The sequence below is a fragment of the Drosophila virilis genome, chromosome 5 (genome assembly GCF_030788295.1).
Source record: "Drosophila virilis strain 15010-1051.87 chromosome 5, Dvir_AGI_RSII-ME, whole genome shotgun sequence".
In the NCBI taxonomy this organism is placed as follows: Eukaryota; Metazoa; Arthropoda; class Insecta; order Diptera; family Drosophilidae; genus Drosophila; species Drosophila virilis.
Window position 1 is genome coordinate 7,811,695 of NC_091547.1, and position 21,859 is coordinate 7,833,553.

The window sequence follows — 21,859 nt, forward strand, 5'->3', positions numbered from 1 at the left end:
ACACTTCTACACACTTCTTCCTGATCACATTTATTCCTGGCGTAAATTTAATAAAATGAAATACATATTTCATTGTTTTGTGTGATTAAAACGCACATTTAATTTTACAATTGCTGCTTTTTGCGCAGCTCCTTGCAAACAGCATCTACACTACCTTCCTCTGATTCCTGCGGTTTGCTCTGATTGGCCTCAGCAGCCTCGCGCTCCAACTTGGCAACACCATCGCGCACAACTTTCTCAATGTCATCCAGCAGCCCGGAAGCGCCAAAACGAAAGCGATGCGGCGTCAACCAACGACTGCCCAGCGTCTCGTTAACAAGCGTCATCCAAGAGACCGCGTCTCGCACTGTGCGCACCCCACCCGCTGCCTTCAGGCCAACTTTTTGGCAAGTGCGTCGCTTAAACTCTTGTATGGCAAAGATCATGACCAAGCCGACTGGCAGGGTAGCATTCACAACCTCCTTGCCAGTGGAGGTCTTTAGAAAGTCTGCGCCCGCCATCATGCATACCATGGAGGCCTTGTAGACCTGAAAAACAGAGAAATTCAGGAAAGGATTCAGCTGTTGGATGCTGCGGCGGGCTACTTACATTTTCCATAGTACCCAGCTCACCAATAGCCAAAATGGTCTTGAGAACTGCGTGGTCACCGCAGGCGCTGCGCATGAGCACCACCTCGTTGTAGAGCGCCTCCCAGTCGCCTAAAAGCGCCAGCTGCCGGTTGATAACAATGTCAATCTCTGTGGCGCCCGCAAGGATGGCGTGACTTATTTCCTGCAAGCGCGTCTGCAGCCCATATTGGCCCGTGGGAAAACCAGTTGCCACAGCGGCAATAGCCACGCTATCCAATTGGTTAAACTGCTGAATTGTTGTATAGGCGTCCTTAACACGCGCCGGATACACACAGACAGCAGCACAGTGAATGTCCAGCAGGAGCGTGCGTTCAAAGTATTTGTCGAAGAACTGCGGCTCAAAGGGATAGCAAGCGCGCACACATAGTCGACGCACGTTCGCTCGGGTATCATCTCCCGACAGCGTAGTCAAGTCTGTCAGCATGAGCGCTCTCAGGGCCCAGGCGATTTCATTTACCCCAGAGACGACACAACGCTGGGATAAGCTCGATGCTATCTCCTCCACCTGACGCAGCGATATGTTAACCGTTAGCAATGAGGCATCTGAGTAAACCAGTTCCATATCATGAGTGCACGGCACGATATATATAGACATTTACGGGGCTTACCGAAAGGCAAGGTTTTGTTCACTATCAACGACTTGCCGTCCATAATGGATCCGCGACTTATACTTAAAATAAGACTGAGGATTGTTTTGACTCGATTTAACAGGAATATCCAAACATTAATCTTCGTTTGAAGGTAAGTGGAAAAGTTTTCATTTGATTTCGGCAAAAACTATTGACAGTTGCTATACCCAAAAATGTTTTACAAGTAACTTCCGAGTAATATGATGAAAATAACATTAAAGTCAGAACTCATAGAATCTTAGTTAGGATATTGTTGCATAGTCAGCGCAGCCTCAGGGTGTGTGTGTGTGGGTGAAAAACAAATTTACACACGTGCCAACTACGTACGTGCATACATATTCCTACATATAAACTCTGACACCAACAGGCGCATATATGTGTACATACTAACAGGCATTGTTATGCCCAGTCATACATGTGTCTACACATATATATTCTTGTGTACATGCGTATATACATACATAACTACTTACTTACAACTTAGAAAAAATAATTTGCACTGACAACACTTGTTAACTTACACCACTTTGCTTATGTTGAAAGCATGAAGACTAGCAGGACCTACTTGAATTCATGAGAATCGCAGAGTAGAGCACTAGACAAAATAATTTTTTTTTCAGCAGTATAGTTGTGTTTGCCATACATACATGAACAACTACATTTGTCAATACTTATATACAAACAGACAAGTGTACTTACAGACATACATACGAACAAACACATTCATTCACACATACATACAGACAGACTTAGATAAATATTCGTACGAATTACGATTGTGTTAATATCGCCACGCCTTCACATGGCTTTTTATAATATTGGACTGATAATGATTTGCATTGTGCTGGTGCTCGTTAGTTAATTAATAAATGGAGCGATAAGAGCTAACTAATTGGATTAGGGCGTTATAACACAAAAACTAATTGATATGTGACGGTCAGCAGAAAATAAGATAACGTTTAATTCTACTAATTACACTAAAAATTTGCATTGACTTTGGAGGGGATATGTTGGTAAATCAACGATGCTTCGCCCACTGCTCCCAGTACTCTCGCTTCTGCATCTCATATAGACGTGATATTGTGCGCTCAAAGGCAAACAGTTCCTCTTCACCAGTAAAAACACTTGACTGTGTAGCATGAAAGAGAGAAACGTTTAGACTTAGAATGATTTATTTTTAATATCATATTGGTACTCACCGAATTCTCGTTCAGTTTTAAGTCATCCATTAGTGCACGATCCGAATCAGACATTGAATCAGATCTGTCAGAGATTTGAAATAGTTTATCTAGCGGTTCATCCGCTGAGATAACTACGCGCACTCGATTATCGTATAGTGTATCTATAAGCGTTATAAAACGACGCATTTGGGACCTAACGTTCAGATTCATCTGGGGTACGTCGTGTATGAGCACTGTATGGAAAAACTGTGCAATTTGCAGATAGTCGCTACCTGCTAACGGCTAAGAAACATAGATTAATGCCAGTCCCATTATATTATCGAGGAATACTCACGCGATCGCAAAGCTCGTCGAAGCTGCTGTCCAAGATCTGGCCACACGTGCGTGCAAATTTCAAATCGCGACCGAAATGCGTGATTGTGCGAGGTCGAATGATGTCATTCTCCTCGGCGCACAGAATCTTGAACATGCGATTCATATCGGCTTCGGCGTCTGTCTCACCTTTCACGAAATAATTCGTGTCGCCAGATTGAGCAATTCGCCGATAGTCAATCGAGTCCAGCTTTGCTGTCTCGCAGCGTTGCTGCAACAGTGCGATAAATGGCAAAAAGTTGACACGCTGCAATCCATTTTTATATAGATCCTCAGGGTGTCGATTGCTTGTGGCGACTACAACAATGCCCTGCCTAAATAGGTGGGTGAAGAGCCGCTTAAGTATCATCGCGTCCGCAATGTCTGTCACTTGGAATTCGTCAAAGCAAATGAGCCATGACTCGTCCGCTATCAAATCAGCGACCGGCTTTGTTGGGTCGAAGGGTGCGGGTTTCTCCGAATTGAAGGCACGATCCGCTGGACCCTGGCGCTCCTTGGCCTCGTGTATGAGCGCGTGCACTTTGGTCATGAAGGCGGTAAAGTGTACTCGACGCTTGCGGGGAATCTGTTGAAAGGGAAAGTGAATTTAATTATTATCAAGTATAGCATATAGTATTAGCAATGTCTGAATGGGCTTGACTAATGAGCATTTGGGACCCGAAACCGAAGGCAGCGATTTTGAATTTTGTTTCTAGAGTTCTAGCCGTAACAGTCCTTTGTAATCATGTCCTCTAAGTGAGCCAGTTTACTGACCAAGAAGGAACCTAGCTCGGGTTCTAGTATAGCATGTAGCATTAACCAAAATAGGCAGTGTTATGTAAGAGTATTATTAATAGTTTATAAACCACATAGCATGATATTAAAAAGCAGTACGTTCGCATGCATTATATCATGTATAAACATATATAGAAGGGCGAATGTGAAGATTGTTGGGTCTAAACTGTTCGGTTGTCCTCCACATACGGTTTTTTAGGTTTTACCTATTGTGTCAACTATATGACACGTACTATACACATATCGTTGTATAAGCCAATGATTTCCCTTATCGTAACCTCTGAGAAAACGTCTGCTTACACACACCTCTGTACAGCAGTCGTAGAACAGATCCATAAGCGTGGTCTTGCCCACGCCGACGCTGCCGTAGATGTAGAGACCTTTGGGGGAATGGCTGCCCGCGGTCATGTCATCATCGGCATCGGTATCTTCACTGGATTTCTTGCCAAAAAGCGATTTAAGGAATCCACCGCTAGATGAAGTTTGCTTGCTTGGATGATAGTCCTGGAGGCGATGGTAGAGTGCGTCCAGCTGCCGCATTGTTTGTTGTTGCTTATCGTCCGTCATCAGTTGACCGGAAGCGACGCGCTGTTCATACTCTTTCATGGGGGTCAGGTGGCGGCACTGAAAGGCTGCACATGTTAGCTGAGTAACGGGTAGCAACAATTTTGCTTGAAATTGCAGAGTGCTGCGCGCCACCGAACCCACTTGATAAAGCAACATGCTATGGCCTAAATATTTATATCACACGAATTTTGGTAAACTAAAGGAATATTTTGCGTCAGCTTAACATATTACATAAAGCTCTGGGGCGCCTTCCGCGTAGCCGAAACGATGACCGCGAATTTCGTACGTTGGCGTTGGCCGTGAATTTATACTGCTGGCCAAATCACAATCAGACATTCGCACAGAATCGAACAGCTGTTGTTGATTTTGCCATTCACCGTTGACTGTCATGAAATGAACAGATGTTTTTCAATTGAACATCAATTCTAGTTCATTTTGGAACTGCCCGTAACGGCTAAACGAACTTTTGCATATCCCTTGACTGTCGTGAAATGTCAATTGAATATCGGTTCTAGTTCATTTTTGGAACTAGCCGTAACGGCTTAACGAACTTTTGCAAAATTTGAATTTAATTTTGATGCAAAGAAAAACGAAATATTCGATTAAAGTTCAAAGTTTACACATTTATTATACATTTATTACACATAATAATCGTAATCGTAAATGGAATATATTCGACTCTCAATCTTTAACTTTCTATTGGGCATCTACCTCATGACAATTATTTAATTATTTATGGCTGACATTCGCGTTTCTACATAGCTTTATACATTCAGTTTTTAGACCAGTTTGCATCTGGGTGTATTCGCCATTTACCGTTCACGGCTCGAATTCATTTTGGTTTTACATTTTTCGGCTGGATTTTATGCTGGAGCAAAAAAATACATCTAAATATTTTTACTAATAAATTCATAGACAAGTTTTACATTAGTATCAATTTTGTTTGCTATTTTAAAGTGAATTGGGCATTGCCAAATTTTTGTTTTGTTTTGTAAGTTATTATGTATTCTTTTAAATTCCATTGTGCTGCAATAGTTTTGATATACAATACACTTTAGTTCACATCTATAATTATGAAGCGCAAAGTTTTTTTGTTTTTAACATATTAAAATATCTACGAGCTGTTAAATTGTGACATTGATATTCCAAAAAGAAAAAAAAACGTTGCACAGAATCTCCTCAAATCTAATACAGACAGTTATTATTGTACCCATGATTTGACTTTACTAAACAATTTCTTATTTATTTCTTTTGGATTTTGATATTCTTGTTAATTTTATGTAAGATCTAATCGAATTCCCCATTATAGGGGAATACAAATTTTGTGTGGTAGCTCTAGTTCAATTTCGAATGGTCCCGACTTATCTAAGAAACCTATAATGTGTGCCTAAGCTGTGCACATGGTTTCCGCATCAAAAATATTTTGCTAGCATGCGCCGAAAATAAGCAAATTACTTAAAAACTACAAAATGCAAATTGAATTTGAATAGTATAATGAATTTTAACTTTTTTTTTTGTTGAGTTTTTTGTTTGTTTTGAATATTGAATAATCAATTTGGAACAACACGAAGATTAGTACGATTTAAAAAAATGCAATTGAATTAGCATTATAAGTATATAATTTAATTAATGTTAAATTCTATTCGGCGAACAATTGCCAAACATGCTAAAAATCAGTACAATTGATTCACATCTCATTTTGGGTTATAATTAAACTCTTTAAAAATTTACAACAAATTATTGCTTTTGATTTGCGTTTACCTTTTTTTTTTACATTTCGAATATAATATAATATATTATTAACTGGTCAAGCTTTTTAAATTAATTTGATTTCATTGACTATTTAATTAAATTGTGAAGTCTTAGGCGAGATATAATAAATAATAATTAAGAAAAAAAAAATACTTTTGGCATGGAAGTCAATTTGGATCGAACGTAATTAAACGAAAGTAAACACAGTTATAAAATAAATTAAAAGTATATTTATATTTGTTGAATATATACACAAAGTTTCATACACAATTATAAGGACTTAATACAAATAATATTTAACTGACTAGCATTAAAGTATACATATTATAAATTATACATATATACAAAGATAATACAGCTATGAGTTAGGAGTCTATTTGTAGCTTGTACGTTTCAAAACTTAGGCGAAATGTATCTTAGGGAGCTTTTCTATTTATTGTATATGTAAATAATCCTCGGGATTTTGTATGCACCAAATTTGGGAAAACCAAAAGGCTAAATGGGTTAATAACTAAAATGTTCCCCCCTCTTCTCATGCTAATTGCTGCCCCATGCTCAGTCGATGTGTGTTTGGGTGTGTGTGTGTGTGTGTGTGTTGGTGTGTTGGTGCCTTTAGAGCACGTGCAGATTCTCGCAGCTCTTCGATTTGGAGTCACGTGTCCAGACGCGTCCAAGCAGACCCTTGACCTTGAGACTCGTGGAAGTTCGCGAGCCTCGATATTTACGTGGGCTACAAAAGAGGTTTGCTTGTTATTAGCTGGCGGCTGTTTAGGCCACAGTGTGAGACTCACCTGCTGTGTGCGCTGCCTGGCGGCGTACCAGATGCATCACCCAGTGGTCCTCCAAGCGGACCCAGCGGCGTGTTGGCATTGAGGCAACCAGCGCTGAGCGGTGAGCAGGCACGACGCTTGGACTTGCGAATGGAACGCTTGCGAAACAGATCCCTAAAGGTTGCATAACAGCAACAAATAGCATTATAAATGTGCAATCGAAAGTTATGCGCGCTTTGCAAATACCAACCTGGATTTTTCGGGATTTTCGAGCTTGAGGCGTATCTGCGATAGCAGACCCACCAGCAGCTCATCGACATTGTGATTAATGCCCACCGATGTCTCAATGAATTTGCAATCGTATGCGGTGGCCATGGCTTTGCCCTCTGTAACAAAAAAAAAGTTGCAATTTTTTAAGTGTCTTGGGTGAATCTCAGATATGCGGCAAGTTAATCAAATCAAATTGCGTCGCTTAGTTAAACTCTTGAGCGTGTAATAAAAAGCAAAACTTGGACACTTAATACCTAAACACGTTGCCCATTAACCTCAGCCACCCTGCGCCAGTCCCTCCGTTTCAGCCCCTGACCCTGCCCCTGCTCCTGGTGCTACCATGCCTGCCTTCTCTATAGATTTCGTCACGTTTACTGCGCCTGCTGTCGTTAAAATCTGTAGCCTACGACTACAATAAGTAGCTATGCGTTTGTTTTCGCAGGCCTGTTTTTATGACAGCCACACTCGCACATACACACACCAGCACACAGACCCTCTCAAGAGCTCATATATATAGGTTTTTATTAACGATGTGCGAAAAAAAAAGTTGGCGTCATTTTATTAGATTTTGATAGGATGTTCTCATCTCCCTTCCTCTTGAATGCCACCAGCTTATTACGGTGCTTTTATTAAGCCTCCAGCTGGCCAAACATTCTGCACCACGAGAAGCTTTAAAGATTTATATGAGAAATATTTACCAGCCCCTTCATTCCCTAACCATCGGCATGGTACAACAAAAGTCAGCTGGCTCCTGCTCAGGCGCCTTAATTAAAAGCAAACAAAACTCATAAACAATGAAAACTACTTGGCAGCCAAATGGCAAATGCTATGAATTCTAAATGTTTCTGAGTGCAACTGCTTAAATATAGTATATACCCATGCCACATCCAGATATGAGTATCAGCCTGCCTTATTAAGCTTGTTTTCTATGCATTTTCACAGTTCAGTTGCTTTAATTGATTTTTTATTTATTTATTTACTTATTATTTTTTCAGTTATTAAATTCTTTGAGGTACCCTCGTATTTGTTGTTGCTCCTCAGAATGCTATAAATATTTTATGAAATTTTGGGAAACAGCATCCCCAAGCATTCTCTTTGTATTGACAACAATAGCAATGAGCTTACTAAGGCGTAAGCCGCAGGAATGAAATGTAATCAATTTTGCGCTTAAACAATTTTACCCCGCCTCAGTTTTCCCTCACCGCTCAATGCTTATTTGCTTGTCCCATGCCCCAACCTGCTGCCGTATGACCTAAATTTGCTTCTCGTTTTTTTTTTGTTGTTTTTTTCTACTGTTGACGTTGACACTTTCATAAGCGGCCATTAAAAACAAATGTAATTTGTGAAAATATTGAATTTGTTAGATGAAAGCCATAAGCCTGGCATGAGCGCCTGCTAACGGTGAATAAATCTGCTGACCTTTTAAATTGATATAAAACAAGAATAAGCATTTGTCTAGCAGATACCACAATACGAATACTCTATTTCATCTTAAATTTGGTCTTAGCCTACTGAATCTGCTATATCAACAGAAACAGAAATGTTATCCACATTAACAGTGAGGTATTCACTTAAGATATGTTATTAAAACTTCACTTAACAGCGGCTCTTGTTAACAGAAAGTTAATGTCTGTTAATGTAAATGACTTCCTTTAATGTTGTCAAGCAAACAACTTGTTAAAAAGGCCGAAAAAACTTTATATTTTTAATAGTGTCACAAACATTTCTGTCAACTTCAAATGTGAGCGAATTTTATAGGGTATTTTAAGTGGATGTACTTAAATGTACATAAAAGGCAATGAGCGTCCAGTAAAGCAGTTGAGCGACCTTCACTTGCTTTCCGTTTAACGATGGCATGTTTTTGCCTCTAGACTTATATATCTATTATATATATACATATAGATGTGTTTATACACATGCATGATGAGTATGGTTGGGTGTGTGTGTGCGTGTGTCTGTGTGTAGGTGTGTGCTGGGTTGCGCCAATCGGCAATCGACTTCCGCTTGATCAACTTCCATTGAAAACTCAAAATTAAAGCGACTGCAGCTGTCTGTGGCTGCTTTTGTGGTGTCCTTTGCAGATATCCAACGACACTCAAATACACACATATTCACATACACACACACATTGTGACAGTGTAGCTATTTTAACGTGATATAAAAAAAAAACCCAATCGAGCGCATTTTGAAGTGTTAATGAAAGGAAAATCTGGAAATCGTTTAGTCAGCTGAATTGAGTCTCATTTATTTACCTTCGGATGTAACGAGTCGACTCCTGGCGAGGTCCGCTTTGTTCGACACCAGTATAACGGCTTTCTGTGCGATATTCTGATTGGTCCATAGCACCTGAAGCACCTGTTCGGCAATGTTAAAGCTGCTCCGGTCCGCGGCAGAATAAATGACGCAATAGCCATGTGGATCATAGTTGGTCAAGCATTCATCCGGCTGTGAAAGCAAAGGACACAAAACTGACATTGAGTGAGGTTCAAGAGATGCCTGAGTTGTGTGATGGTGTGTGTGTGTGTGTGTGTGTGTGTGTCTGTGTGTTGATTGTATATGTTAATGGCATTATGAAATGTCACAGATAAAGTATCTCTAAGGTTGAATGATGGTGACTGGTGTGGATGCCTGTGGATTGACCTTACTTCAAAGTGACATTTCGAGTGTACGGGCAAATAGCTATATTCCTATATAAATCATTGTACTTACAGTCATCTCGGTGTATCCATGATCTATGAATATTAATTCGGACTCCTCGCCGCTGAGTAATACTGATACGGCTTTTTCGCCAGATTCATCATCTGTTTATTGAAAAACATTTCATTAATAACAAATCCCGACATAATGAATATAGTTTATATATATTTATAAAATGAAATGTAGTTTATAATAACCTAGAGCAAGATAAAGCTACAAATAAAAGGTGCAAATAACGTGAATTTCATTCAGATAGTATATATTGTACAAATTTATTTACAATTGACGAATGGGTTTGTGGCTTGGTGGTGTTTGGTGGTGGCATTTCTCATGCAATTCTGGCTCTGCATTCTGGGGCTCTACTATGAGATGTGAGGACAAATACATATAGCTTGGGATGGTAGCATGAAGATTCGGATTGTGCACAATGCGCTGGGGGTGGGTTTTATGGGGGGTTTTAAACATTTTTGATTGTTTTTTAACAAAAATTAAATTTCCGCCGCGCGCCTATAGGTATGCTATGAAATATGAATGGCTGTGTGCTTGACTGTGTGTGTGTGCGTGCGCGTGTATTTGTGTGTACTTTATTTTTATCAGCCATATTGCATATATTGAATTTATGGTTTTTAGAGCTTATTGAATGTACTATACGGTTAAATTGATGATATATCTGAACCAGCCTGACCCTTCAACCTGCACTTATTCAATTTATGGCAGCACATAAATTACAATTGTAATTGACTCTTCAATTGTTATTGTTGCTTGCCTATTGGTTGGATTTAATGATTACCCAACTGAAATTTCATGAGATTTTATAGTTGCTTTTACATTTATCAGCTGAGCGGACATTTTAATTAAGGCCCGGCTAAAAAAAAAGCGTGTGTATGGATTATTAATTATATTTTTGGACACACAGCATATATGAGCTATATATTTATTTAAAAGGACTTAACCAAACTCTCTCAACTTCATAACATATACACATATATGTATTTATTTTGTAACAAGTTGACCCATTCACAGGGGACTAGAGTGTGGGGGAAGTTCTTGAGCAAACAGAGCCGCATTTATTGGGAGCAGGTAATTACTCTTTTTTTTTGGGGGGGTGGGAATAGTTTATGTTTGTTTTGGAAACTTTGCGTGTGGTTGTGTGGTAGAGAAAACTACTTAGGACTAAGCCAGTGGCCTAAATTTGAAGGGAGTGTACGTGGGCGTGTGTCCAGTGTGTTTAGATTAGATAAAATTAAGAGCTAGTTGAGTAAGTTAATCGGAATTCAATTGGAAACGCAACGCAAATGCAGCTCAAACGTTAAACAAGTGAAAAATCAAAATATTTTGTAGGTATTTTTTTAATACATTTTTTTTTTCGTTGAAAGCATTTAGTATAGATTAAGTATGGAATTTGAATAAATATAATTATAGTAATAATTATTTGTAATAGATTTTTGTTTCATGATTTTTATTGTTGCTATTACCGTCGGCGGCTTTTTCAATATGTATGCGTATATCACAGTTGCCTAGATCTGAATTAAGTTTTGTTATTGAATTCGTTAGATTTTGTTTAATTTTGTTGTTGTTGTTGTTGTTGTTATGTTGAATGAAACATTAGGTTTGTTATATATGGTTAATGGTCAAAAGACGAGAGAGAACAGAAAAATATCAATAATTTTATATTGTTGTTGGCAAGTGTTTGGTTTGGTGTTTAAAATATTTAAGAAAAAAAATGCATTTTTACACTTAGATTAGTTTTATGTGCTTGCGTTAAATTTCTGATAAATTAACAGCTAAAACTTTGGGAATTTGAAGTCTCAATTTTTGACTTTTTATGTATTTTGGAAAGTGTCCAAATTTTTGTGTGGATATTCACTCCGAATTCCCGCATTGTAAGAAGCATTTATCCGCACTGTACATCTGCAACAATTTCTATTTGTTTCTTTCTTCGTATTGATTTTAATTTTGCGTGCAAATTTTCCAATTCGATTTGTAAAAATTTTCCAGCAAAAATTTGCTTTTTTTTCCATGGACTTTTATGCCAATTTATGATATCAAATCTTTGTGTCCATATGTACAAGGCGGGGGTCGTAAAAAGTCAACCAACATAAAGCGAAAATTAACAAAAAAAAAAAAAAAGAAAACCAAAGCAAATAATAATAAATACAAATATGTTTGTGAGATGGTCGTAAATTGTTGTAGTCAAGGGCAAAGCACAAAACGACACACAAATTCAACAGATAAACAAAAACAAACTTAAAAAACCACGTAAAAAGAGAAAAGAAAAACATTTGTGAAGGCAAATGCCAAGGCAACAAACACAAACAAAACCAAAAATTAAAGGCACAACAAAACTAGACATACACACACTTAAGGGTCAAGGGTTGAGGACCAGACTGACACTAACACAAGGAGTACAAACACACACAAGCACACACACAGAAACACACACATACACACAGACACACACACAATGACAAAGCCTTAAAACCTAAACACTAAGACGAAGTTTAAGCAGCATTCAAGTGGTATTTGGTTGTGGCCAGTGGCTGACCGTGCAACAGTTGCAGAACGGGAGATTCGGGCTACTCACCAATGCTTGTGTCATACGCATGCAAATATTCCGAGGTCATGAACTGTGAGACCAGCGAACTTTTGCCCACCGCCGGACCGCCAAGCATCAGAACTCTGAAAAAGGGATTATATTCAAGTTGAGTGGCAAACTCTGTAGTTGTTCTTAGTGCCAGATTTACCTGTAGGGTCCATTGCCCGGATTAGAGGTGCTGCTCTCACGACTGGAGGCCAGCGAGGTGCGTGCCGAGTGGGAAGTGGGCGCGGGCAGCTGTTGTTGTCCCTGTTGCAGCTGCTGTTGCTGCTGTTGCTGCTGCTGGGCGGTCAGGTGCTCCGTGCTGGAGTTGGAGCTGGCCACGCTGTTGTTGGAGCGACTGCGTCGACTCTTTAGCGAATCGCCGCGATTTACAACGCCTTTGCCGGTAATGGAAAAGTGCCGTAGTCTGTAGTATTCCTCCTCGACACCAGTATTGGGCATGGATGCGACGCTATATTGTGCGGCGGGATTGAAGCATTAGACGAGCTTCTTTAACAAATGCTGCAGCAGCACTTACCGTGATCTCTGCTGGGGCAGACATAGCTGATTGGGGCGTCCGGAGGCGCGACTGCCGGGCATTTTCACCGACTGCGACCGGCTGTGATGTGGTGAGCCATAGCTGCAATTGTCAAGCGCGTTAATAAAAAATATATATTGCTGCTTTTCTATGCGAAATGAAATTTTTAAATCTAAAAATCAGTTTGCTACAGCTGAAACGCTGCAATTGACAGCAGCCGAAACCCAATTTCAGCGGAATGTGGCATCATTTAAGCGTTAATTGGAATATGCCTTAACAACAGATACGAGCACACACGCCCACACAGCCGTATCGAAGTGCGTGTGCGGCTTGACCTTGGCAACAGTTGCACGCACTTTTGTTAACTTGGCTTTCAAATGTGCACGGCAGGTGGTATTCTGGCTCTGAGTGCATGGCTTATGCAACCCGTTGACCACATGTTGTCCGCACGAGTTAAGCCCCAATTTCGATTAGTGCCACAAAGTTGCATGCACCTTCCACATGGGAAATGTGGAAACAAAATGTGCTTCAAACTGTAATCTCGTGCATTAATTCAATGGCAATTCAATTTCTTTGCTGCTGCTTTAAATGTATATCAACTATAATTAAGCGTTATATTTGAACCTTTTTTGCATATATATTTAACCCTCTTTACGATTTACATAGTGGGACTTAAGAGCTGCAGACATCTATTCAAATTCTGTTGCTATTCGACAAGTAAATCTATTAGGGCTGAATATCTAAGGCCTTATAGTCAGGTCTTTTAAGCTTGCTATGCACACTACAAAATCAAAATGTCAAGTTTTCGAATCACTTTTTACATGATGAGCTTCATGTTGTAAAGGTTAAATCGAATCTATAAAAGTATACCCTTGGCAAAGACATTACAATATCTATTCCCTGCCTGCTCGTTTTTTTTTTTATTTTATAACATTTTGAAGGGCATATCAACACGTAAACTGTCATTAAACTCGCCAACATATCGTATACGATACATATGAATTTAGAATTTAGCGTTTTTGATATTCGAAATAAATAAATTTCAAATCAGCTGCAGCCCATCAAACGCAGTCGAAGGCCGTATTTTATAAACACAAATATATATTTTTACATACAACATTTTAATAGCCTTTTGTTATTTGATTTGCCTGGTTGAAGGTTAAAAGGAATTTGTTGCCATGTTTATGGCTGTGGCATAAAATGCAATCTTCAATAGATGGCTTTGGCGTTCTCAAAGACTTACCGCATTTCAAAGTCGCGCAGCTCCTCAATTGTCAGGGTATTGGTTACATCCAACAGCTGTCGCATGTTCTCATCGCGTTTGTGCTGTTGCTGTTGTTGTTGCTGTTGTTGCTGCTGCTGTTGAGTGTAGCCATGTCCCTGCACCTGGTGATGATGATGATGATGATGATGATGCAGTTGGCCGGCATGCGGCGGATGTGCCAGCTGCTGTGAGTGCCGCTTACGCGCATTCAGCTCCTTGCCCTGCTCCACACTGATGAAATCCCCCTCATTTTTGATCAGCAGTGTTTCGACCGTATTGTCCATGCTGAGGGATGGCTGTATGGGGTGGAACAAAAAGACAGGATTTGCTTTAAGCGGATTCTTATAATTCAATGAACACCCCCTTATGCCCGGCCACTTCTACGCTTTCTTCAATTAGCATTGAATGGTGCTCTTAAAATATTTTTTAGCATTTGGCTTTACATTGTGAAAATTCTATTCAGTCCTTCGCCCATTGCTGTTTGAGTGACTCAAGGCTGTGCTCCACTTAGCTGGAGTGCCTCAGTCCAATGCTGTACAATAACTTTTCGCCTTATCTACACCTTGAAGCGTGCCAGTTGCAACTGCCTCAAGGCATCGCGTGCTGCCTGCTGGCAAAAACTGACGCTCAGCATTTTGCCAATTGGTGTCGAGGCAAAATACTTTTTTAAACTAACTAAATGAATGGGGTCAAAAGCAGGCGAATAAATTTGAAACCATGAAAACCTCAAATTTCGTGCTTTCCGGTTCGTTTTTAAACCTTGCATCTTTAAATTGTGTTAGCTATTGACATGCATCTTAGGCTCAGCTGAGCTAAATTACAAGTGGAAGTTTCTAAGAATATTTGTCTAGCTTTATAAGAAGAGCCTTCTTAACCTGCAGAAGCACTCGTAAATATACGCGAATAAACAAGCAGAACGCATTAATTTTAAATTTTAAATTTTTAATTTACGCAAGCAACAAAAGTTTTACCATAAATTACAGGCTGGGTTAGGCCTCCAACTGTATAGACGAAGTACGGGCTGCCTGACTGACACACTCAGCACACACACACGGTAAACGCGGTAAATACTTGAGTATTTATTCAGTAAATGTTGATATTAATTTTGTATGCTTTTATTGGCTCGCATGACAAAAACCTGTTTTTCCGCTTGCCCAATTAATGCACACATGAGTGTGTGCGTGTTACACCTTGTGCTGCCACGCGACTTGCCGCATATATATATATATATATGAAAGTTATACCCGCAAATGCCTCAAGTGGACGCAAGTAAAACTTTTTGGACAAACGCACACGGGGGAGCAATTTGCGGGTGCAATCGCCCGCAGCTCGCAGTCCTTGATGGAGACATCAATTTTTATGATGCCGACGCGGCGTATGCGTAATTTTGCGACATGTGCCACAACACACACACACAAGACCGAAAGAGATATATGTTAATTAAAACCTGACTTGTGTTTCTTAATTAACTCGCGCTCTAGAAGTTTAGTTTTTTTTACTCTTGGCCACCCGCCTATATCTGTTCGCCGTCATACGCCCCGTTGTGCCGAGCAGCTTTGAATGTGCTCGTGAGTGCAGTCACGTAGCTGGAAAGCCTCAAAAAACAAATTTATTTAGCTATATGTGAGTGTGAATGCGTATTTATGCAAAATTGTGGTGTTGGTTATTTTAGAATAATTTCAAACAAATCAAAAAAAGTATGAATTCATCTTCAATTAAGGACTCAACTTTGCGCGGCTTATTTAATCGAGGCTGTTTTTTTTCATATAAAAAATTTACATTTTATTTTAATCAATCACGTAAATCGCCAAAAAAAAATAAACAAATTCTGGTTCATGCGTTGCTATGAATTTATTTTCTAGTTGAATAAATTTGATATGAATATGAACATATCCTGTATAGTGTACTAGCGGGTATACCTCGGTCTTGCCCAGATTTAGATGCCAAATTGATCTAGAGGCCGGAAAATAAAGAGTTTTTTATATAGAGATTTGCTAGCTTTTTATGGAGTTTGGATTAATGAATCAATTGGCGTTTATATGTCAGTCATGAAAAATATTTTCCTTCGATCAAAAAACTGTCTAAAAAGCTCATGTAGAGTATTTGTTAGTGAAGTAAATTTAATTATGGTTTGGTTTTCTTTTTTTTCTGCAGAGAGTGTGTTTCCCATCAATTCACAATTGGCCATTAGCCGAAAACTGCGAACAGAGTGTGAGAAACATATGCAGCGGTTTTTAAATAGACAAATTTATGAAATTCGTGCCCAAAAATGAACTAATAAAATATGCGAAAAATACCGCCTGATGTTATTGTTGCTTTCCGATCCGGCCAACATGGCCTATGAATATGTTTGTTAGTTTAACAGAACTCAATTGGATCTCATTTGTTTATTAAGTATTCGCTGCACATTGCTAATATCTATGCAGTTTTTCAAGCTATGCAATATACATTTTAATTTAATGCAAATTCCATAAAAAGTACGAACTTTATAAGGGCCAAGTGTTGTTTGGGCAGACAAAATATGCCGAATGTGTGCATAATTTTATTGCCCGAGTTGTCGGCGTCTGCCAGCGCTCATTCACACCTCCATGTGCCAGCCCTGCCCCGCACCACCCATTGCCGCGCCTTTTTGTATATTTTTTGCATGCATTAACATGTCGACGTTTAAAAATACATTTAGTTTGCTTTGAATGTGTATAAAAATAAGCTCACACTCTCTGGCCTGCTCCATGCCAGGCGAATCACTTGCTTTTCATTATAATGGCGCTTTTCTCTATGTTCAATCGCGTGTATAATTCGATGCTGGCAACAACAAGCGCGAACATTATAAATACAACAATTTTTAGCTAAAGATTGCATTTGCTTGTTAACGAGCTGGAGGACGGGCCGGGGGGAGTGTGTGTCTAAAACGGTTGGTCATTGAACACAGCTGCCATATGCTAGCCGTTGGCTCTTTAAAATTGTGCAAACTTCTGCTGCAAGCATTTAACCAAATCGATTTGTGCGTAGTATTTGAATGCAGTACGAGAAAAGCATTTGATTTTGACCAAGCAAGGCAAACATAGCACATTGGCTCAGCTTGCGTTAAAACTAATTGGGAATAATAATCCAAAAGTAGATCAGCGTAAAGTTGAGTTAAAGGACGCTCGCTTAACAGTCTGGCAGATGCAAGCTTTAAACAATTTGTTTGTGTTTCATATGCCAGAAGCATATCAATAGATCAACATTGTTATTACTGAGATATTTGCCGTTTTTCTGTTAATAATTAACTTAATTGTTATTGGCACTATTGTTATAATTCTTCGTTCCCAATTCCCCATTACACGGTGTGTGCGCTATTTCAGTTGATTACATATGGTTATTAATAACGCTGTGGGAAATTTCTCATACGGTTTTATTGTAATTTTGTTGGCCAAGCGCCAGATGCCTGTCGCAAGGGTGCAAAGTCTGTACAAAATCACGCTTTACAAAGGTGCGTGTTGGCCGCAACCCAATTGAACTGATCAGTTCATCTCGCCCGCTAGCCCATTGCATCTGAACTCGCCTCCAGTTGTTGCAGCTCAACTATTCGTGTTTGCTTAAACATTTCCGTGTGCTGCGGCTATTTTCAGAAGCTGAACAATGGAGTGCATGGCATATAGATACAACAGTATCTTGTATCTTGCGTCTATATGCATGCATATGTGTGTTCTTATTTATAGCCGTAGTTTATTTATGGAACTGCAAAAAACTGTAGCAAAACGCAGCTGCAACGTACTGCAATTGGGGTCAATGGATTCCAAGCCAAGTTGCCGCGTCGCAGCAGGAAGACGCAACGTATTCAGTTGCACTCGCAGGCCGACCGGGGCACTTGGCCAGGGCAGCGCATTTATCACTTAATTAATGACACTTACAAGACACTTGGAGCTCGGCTAACATACTGCCCCCAAAAAAGCCCAACAAAGGTGTTCCCAGTACAAACAAATCGATGGAAATCAGGTAAGAGTGCCATAAACAAAAGTGCTGCACCAGCAGATACCCCGTGGCGAGATTTCAAGTGAGATATGGATAGCTAAGTGTTCTTCTATCTGTAGGAGTAGTGTTCCATTTGACGATAGATTTCAGTATTCAAAAGTTAAGGTCGCTTTTATAGACTAAGATCATTTAATAAATATTTTAAATGTATATAAAAGTAATTGTAAATTGATTTGACCTGCGTGTTATATATTTTAAATATTTCTCAACCAGTTACATTCCATTTGCATAATTTGATTATACCTGTTTGATCCATTTTTAATGGGCATAGGCTATAACAACATGCGAATGTTTAATTAAGGATAAATAATTCACACATACAGCAACTATTTAACTGAACGCCAGCTGCTGGCTGCCAACTGGCGCTAAAAAAAGAAATTGCTGAAATTAAGTATACGCCAGCGACATTAAGTATACGCCTCGTCTAACGGGCCAAGTTGACTGAGTGGCGGCGGCGGCCTGTGAACTTTTTCTTTTCTTTTATTTTGCAGCCATGTCTGTTGCTATAATTAGCCGTAATTCGTGCACGGCCTTGACAAATGTGCCAAAAAACAAAACCAAAAAAAATATATTAAAAGTAAACAAAAACTGTGGTCAGCCAAGTCAATAACCGCGTTTTAAGAGGCAGCATAATATGTTACCATTTGGCCATATTATTTTCTTTCACTTATATAATTTGAGCACACGGGGTCAAAACTGTTGACCCGCAAATTGTTTGATTGACCTCTATCGAGATATGCTTTGATATCTAATATACGAGCAATGAACCCAAGTGGAAATTTCGCGTGCCTTCCCGTTGCCATGTGAATAATTGAGCACCATCTTGTGGCCCACTAGCTACACCTGCCCCAAGGCCAGTTGGCCTTTTTAGAGTGGAATCAAATTTAAATAATAATCTCATTAAATATTCAATTAAATGCGAGAAAGGTGCGTTGTCTTTCTGAGGATCTGACATACTTCAAGCTGTGCAGCCATTAGTCGAGGCTCCTTTTTAGCTAAAGGACACTCAACGTGAGCACAAGAGCTGGCAGGCTGGCTGGGACGGGCGACTGTTCTCTGAATTGAGTTGCCAAATGCATTCATGTGGGCGACTTTGGCGTTAGCCTTAAACGTTACCTGTTTGCGACACCAAGGCCTAAAAACAAATGCATTTGCACGTTAACACTTTGTTTAGCCTTCCTCCCAGCCCCCAGCCGCTGCGTCTCCAGTTGTTTCAATGTAAAATCAATAGACAAGCAACAAAAACAAAAGCTGCAGCTAAGCGAAAATGTTATTTGCCTGTTTTTGATATATTCAACGTGTGTTTTATGGCCAGGCCAGGATGGTAGAGTATAAGGCGAGTGTGAGGGGCAGCAAGTGCAGGAAACATGCCGCAAAATATTTGTTGTTTACATAGCATGTGTGTGTGTTTGGCGTGTGTGTTGGTGTGTGTGGGGTGGGGCAGCAGATAGTGACCACCAAGGCTGCATTCGTTTCAGTTGCAGTTGCTAATAATTCGTTTTCGACCAGTCCAACAATGGGCTAGCTCTTGTTATGATTTGCAAGGATTGCGCAACAAAGCAAAATACTAGAACGGTTAAAAAACTATTTTGCCTTCAAGGGGCGTTCGACTCGCAAACTTTGTGCTTACGTAGAATAGTTAACAAAAATGTCCCTTGCATAAATTACACAGAAATATCAATTTCTTCGTATAAATCTCAATCACTCTTTCCAGAGAAAGTGCTCGAAAGCGATTTTCAACTGCAATCAAAATATCAGCTGGACACAAAGTTTAATAGCCACCCTCTTACCCTTTGTTTTTGATTTCACAACAGCTTTTTTTATAGCAAATTCTACGAAATGACCGTGTCGGATACTATATGAAATAATTGCGTTGTTTTGGAAAATTTCTTATGAACACGCTGCATATTGAGGAAATTGTATCTTGTTTTTTGTGTTTGTTTTTGTTTTATTAACTCAACAATAGACAGAGGGCACCTTTTTACAGGATGTCTGAGTCTCTATAATAGAGTATAATATGGATATATAATTGCAGCTGTTCGTGTCATGTTTGTTTTTGCTATAATTATAAGTAATTTTCCGTTATTTTTCTGCTACTTATGTTTATCTGTATATATGTACATGAAAAGAAACTCTGATATCATACATGTTTTTTTCCCCGAGGGTATTAAAGAACGAACTACTCACACGCCGCCTTACAATGAAATCGTAAAAAGTTCATAAATCAAAATGAGTCGTAGGCAAGGAGGTGCGACAACTCGCACAGCTTGGACATTGTTTTCGCCTCTGTCTCTTGGTCTCAGTCTGGGAATGGATTACATATGCTTCATGTTTTTATTTTGCAAGTAAATAAATATGCATGTAAAATACTTGTGTATATTATATCTATAGGAATCGGACAACCTGCGCCTTGGCATGATTCCATTTTCATTTGTTGCTGATTCTGGTAGTTTATTTTGACAGCTGTCATCGCACGGCGTGAGTTGTGGAATACGTTGCATAAATGAATTAACAAATAGTACAACTGCAACAATTCAATTAAAAATGATATATGATATTTATGAGCACATTTATGGCATGGGAACAGATTTAAAAGCTTTTCAAAACGGTTTAATAGCTTGGAAATCTGTTTTTGTCGAAACTTGAGATGGGACTTTAATGTGTATTAAAGTTACATATTTTGAAATCGTTTTACTAAGTATTACTGTCAGAAGTTATATAAAAGACAATTTATGAGATTGAAAGTAGTTTAAATTAAATTTCTAAAGAATTTGAAAACTATTAAGGACACGATGTAACTATATGTTTTAAAGTTATAATACCAAAAGAAAGTGATGATGTTTTCTAACTCAAGTTATTGGAAGATTGAGTTTAACTCAACATAATTGTAAGGGCTTAGTCTTAGTCTGAGTAAGGAAAACCCAGAAAAGTCAATTGCCTGGGAAATCTATTCCGCAAAGCCCTCAATTTATTAGTTAAGCTAATTAACTTTTGCCAGCTGACGTCGACTTCACTCTCACAGCCATTTGATTACAAACGCTCTCCAGTGCCCACTTTCTTTCAGTACTATGGGGCATCGGCGCCAGATTGTCAAATTGACGTCATATAATAAATCAGCATATCGGTATCGATATTGATATAGGCGCCATAAACTGGGCAACAGCTCATTGCCAAACAATGAACTGCGCGGTATATCCTACCCTATCTTATCTGATGGCCTGTTGATGTACTCCATCAGTCATGGTCAAAATCAATAAACTCGACTGGAAACATTTTTGATAGACCTACCTCCTTGTAGCGCTTCGATAGGCTGCGGCAAATGCGCTTATAGAAGGGCGCCATTTTAGTTGTACTTTTTTCACGTTGAATCGATTCGGAAATGTGCAACAATTGAGATTATATCTCTTTGGTAAAGTCTATAATCGGGTTTCTTGGTTTGATGAACACGGATTTACAGTTTACATGTCGGGCAGACTTTAAGGAGTGGATCGCGGCACATACACGCACTTGATAAAACAATATTTTTCGACACTTGATGCTACTGTTTGTGTATTTAAAGTACTTTGAGATATTCTGGCGAATTTTCAGTTAAGAATTTTTTGTGTTTTTTACGCAGTGGTTAATATCGTATTTTGTATTTTATTTTACGGATTGTTGCTTGGATGCTGTGTTGCTCTCTGGCGGATCGTAAACATATGAATGACTCGATCCGCCAACGGTGCGAGGCTTTTTATGAGCTGCCGCAAGGCACGGCAACAAAGCAGAGAGCTTGTGAGAGATAGCGATAAGAGAGGAAGAGAGAGAGTGTGTGAGCGAGAGATAGC

The 21,859-nt window shown here is 39.3% G+C and overlaps 3 protein-coding genes across 6 annotated transcripts in view; all 3 read right to left on the bottom strand.

Annotated features, from left to right (window-relative positions):
- Positions 1 to 14: 14 nt before the first annotated feature.
- Positions 15 to 2,054, bottom strand: LOC6625666 (deoxyribose-phosphate aldolase). The gene is made up of 3 exons (XM_002050751.4): positions 1,238 to 2,054; positions 589 to 1,172; positions 15 to 527 (listed from the first exon to the last, which is right to left on the bottom strand). Exons 1-3 carry the CDS (start codon positions 1,278 to 1,280, stop codon positions 105 to 107), a joined length of 1,050 nt encoding a protein of 349 aa, XP_002050787.1. The 5' UTR covers positions 1,281 to 2,054; the 3' UTR covers positions 15 to 104.
- A 135-nt stretch (positions 2,055 to 2,189) lies between these two features.
- LOC6625665 (putative ATPase N2B) lies at positions 2,190 to 4,517 on the bottom strand. 2 transcript variants are annotated; one of them, XM_015174644.3, is made up of 5 exons: positions 4,384 to 4,504; positions 3,892 to 4,316; positions 2,774 to 3,376; positions 2,458 to 2,721; positions 2,190 to 2,387 (listed from the first exon to the last, which is right to left on the bottom strand). In XM_015174644.3, the coding sequence occupies exons 2-5, from the start codon at positions 4,306 to 4,308 to the stop codon at positions 2,277 to 2,279; spliced, it is 1,395 nt and encodes a 464-aa protein (XP_015030130.1). In that variant the 5' UTR covers positions 4,309 to 4,316; positions 4,384 to 4,504; the 3' UTR covers positions 2,190 to 2,276. The 2 variants fall into 2 exon arrangements, with proteins under 2 accessions (XP_015030130.1, XP_002050786.1); XM_002050750.4 differs by having other exon boundaries at positions 3,892 to 4,517.
- Positions 4,518 to 6,119: 1,602 nt separating this feature from the next.
- Positions 6,120 to 21,859, bottom strand: part of Rgk1 (Rad, Gem/Kir family member 1) — a 46,788-nt gene continuing 31,048 nt past the window's right edge. The window contains exons 1-10 of one of the 3 annotated variants that reach the window (XM_002050749.4): positions 21,324 to 21,737; positions 14,001 to 14,317; positions 12,758 to 12,859; positions 12,386 to 12,691; positions 12,226 to 12,320; positions 9,654 to 9,745; positions 9,197 to 9,389; positions 6,925 to 7,060; positions 6,696 to 6,848; positions 6,120 to 6,634 (exon numbers count right to left, since the gene is read on the bottom strand). In XM_002050749.4, coding sequence (XP_002050785.1) covers positions 6,517 to 6,634; positions 6,696 to 6,848; positions 6,925 to 7,060; positions 9,197 to 9,389; positions 9,654 to 9,745; positions 12,226 to 12,320; positions 12,386 to 12,691; positions 12,758 to 12,859; positions 14,001 to 14,317; positions 21,324 to 21,377 — 1,566 coding nt within the window. In that variant the 5' untranslated portion in view covers positions 21,378 to 21,737 and the 3' untranslated portion in view covers positions 6,120 to 6,516. Of the gene's footprint in view, positions 6,635 to 6,695; positions 6,849 to 6,924; positions 7,061 to 9,196; positions 9,390 to 9,653; positions 9,746 to 11,049; positions 11,165 to 12,225; positions 12,321 to 12,385; positions 12,692 to 12,757; positions 12,860 to 14,000; positions 14,318 to 21,323; positions 21,738 to 21,859 lie in introns of those variants that run through there. The other 2 variants (XM_032436391.2, XM_070209680.1) reach the window with 2 other exon arrangements.

What these genes read in the sequence shown, in the direction of transcription:
- LOC6625666 (XM_002050751.4), bottom strand. Translation starts at nt 1,280, where the DNA reads ATGGACGGCAAGTCGTTGATAGTGAACAAAACCTTGCCTTTCG. An exon ending in GAACAAAACCTTGCCTTTCG is followed by an intron (nt 1,173 to 1,237) that starts GTAAGCCCCGTA and finishes TGGTTTACTCAG; the next exon opens with ATGCCTCATTGCTAACGGTT. An exon ending in AGCTGGGTACTATGGAAAAT is followed by an intron (nt 528 to 588) that starts GTAAGTAGCCCG and finishes TCTGTTTTTCAG; the next exon opens with GTCTACAAGGCCTCCATGGT.
- LOC6625665 (XM_002050750.4), bottom strand. Translation starts at nt 4,308, where the DNA reads ATGTTGCTTTATCAAGTGGGTTCGGTGGCGCGCAGCACTCTGCAATTT. An exon ending in TCGACGAGCTTTGCGATCGC is followed by an intron (nt 2,722 to 2,773) that starts GTGAGTATTCCT and finishes TATGTTTCTTAG; the next exon opens with CCGTTAGCAGGTAGCGACTA. An exon ending in TAAAACTGAACGAGAATTCG is followed by an intron (nt 2,388 to 2,457) that starts GTGAGTACCAAT and finishes CATGCTACACAG; the next exon opens with TCAAGTGTTTTTACTGGTGA.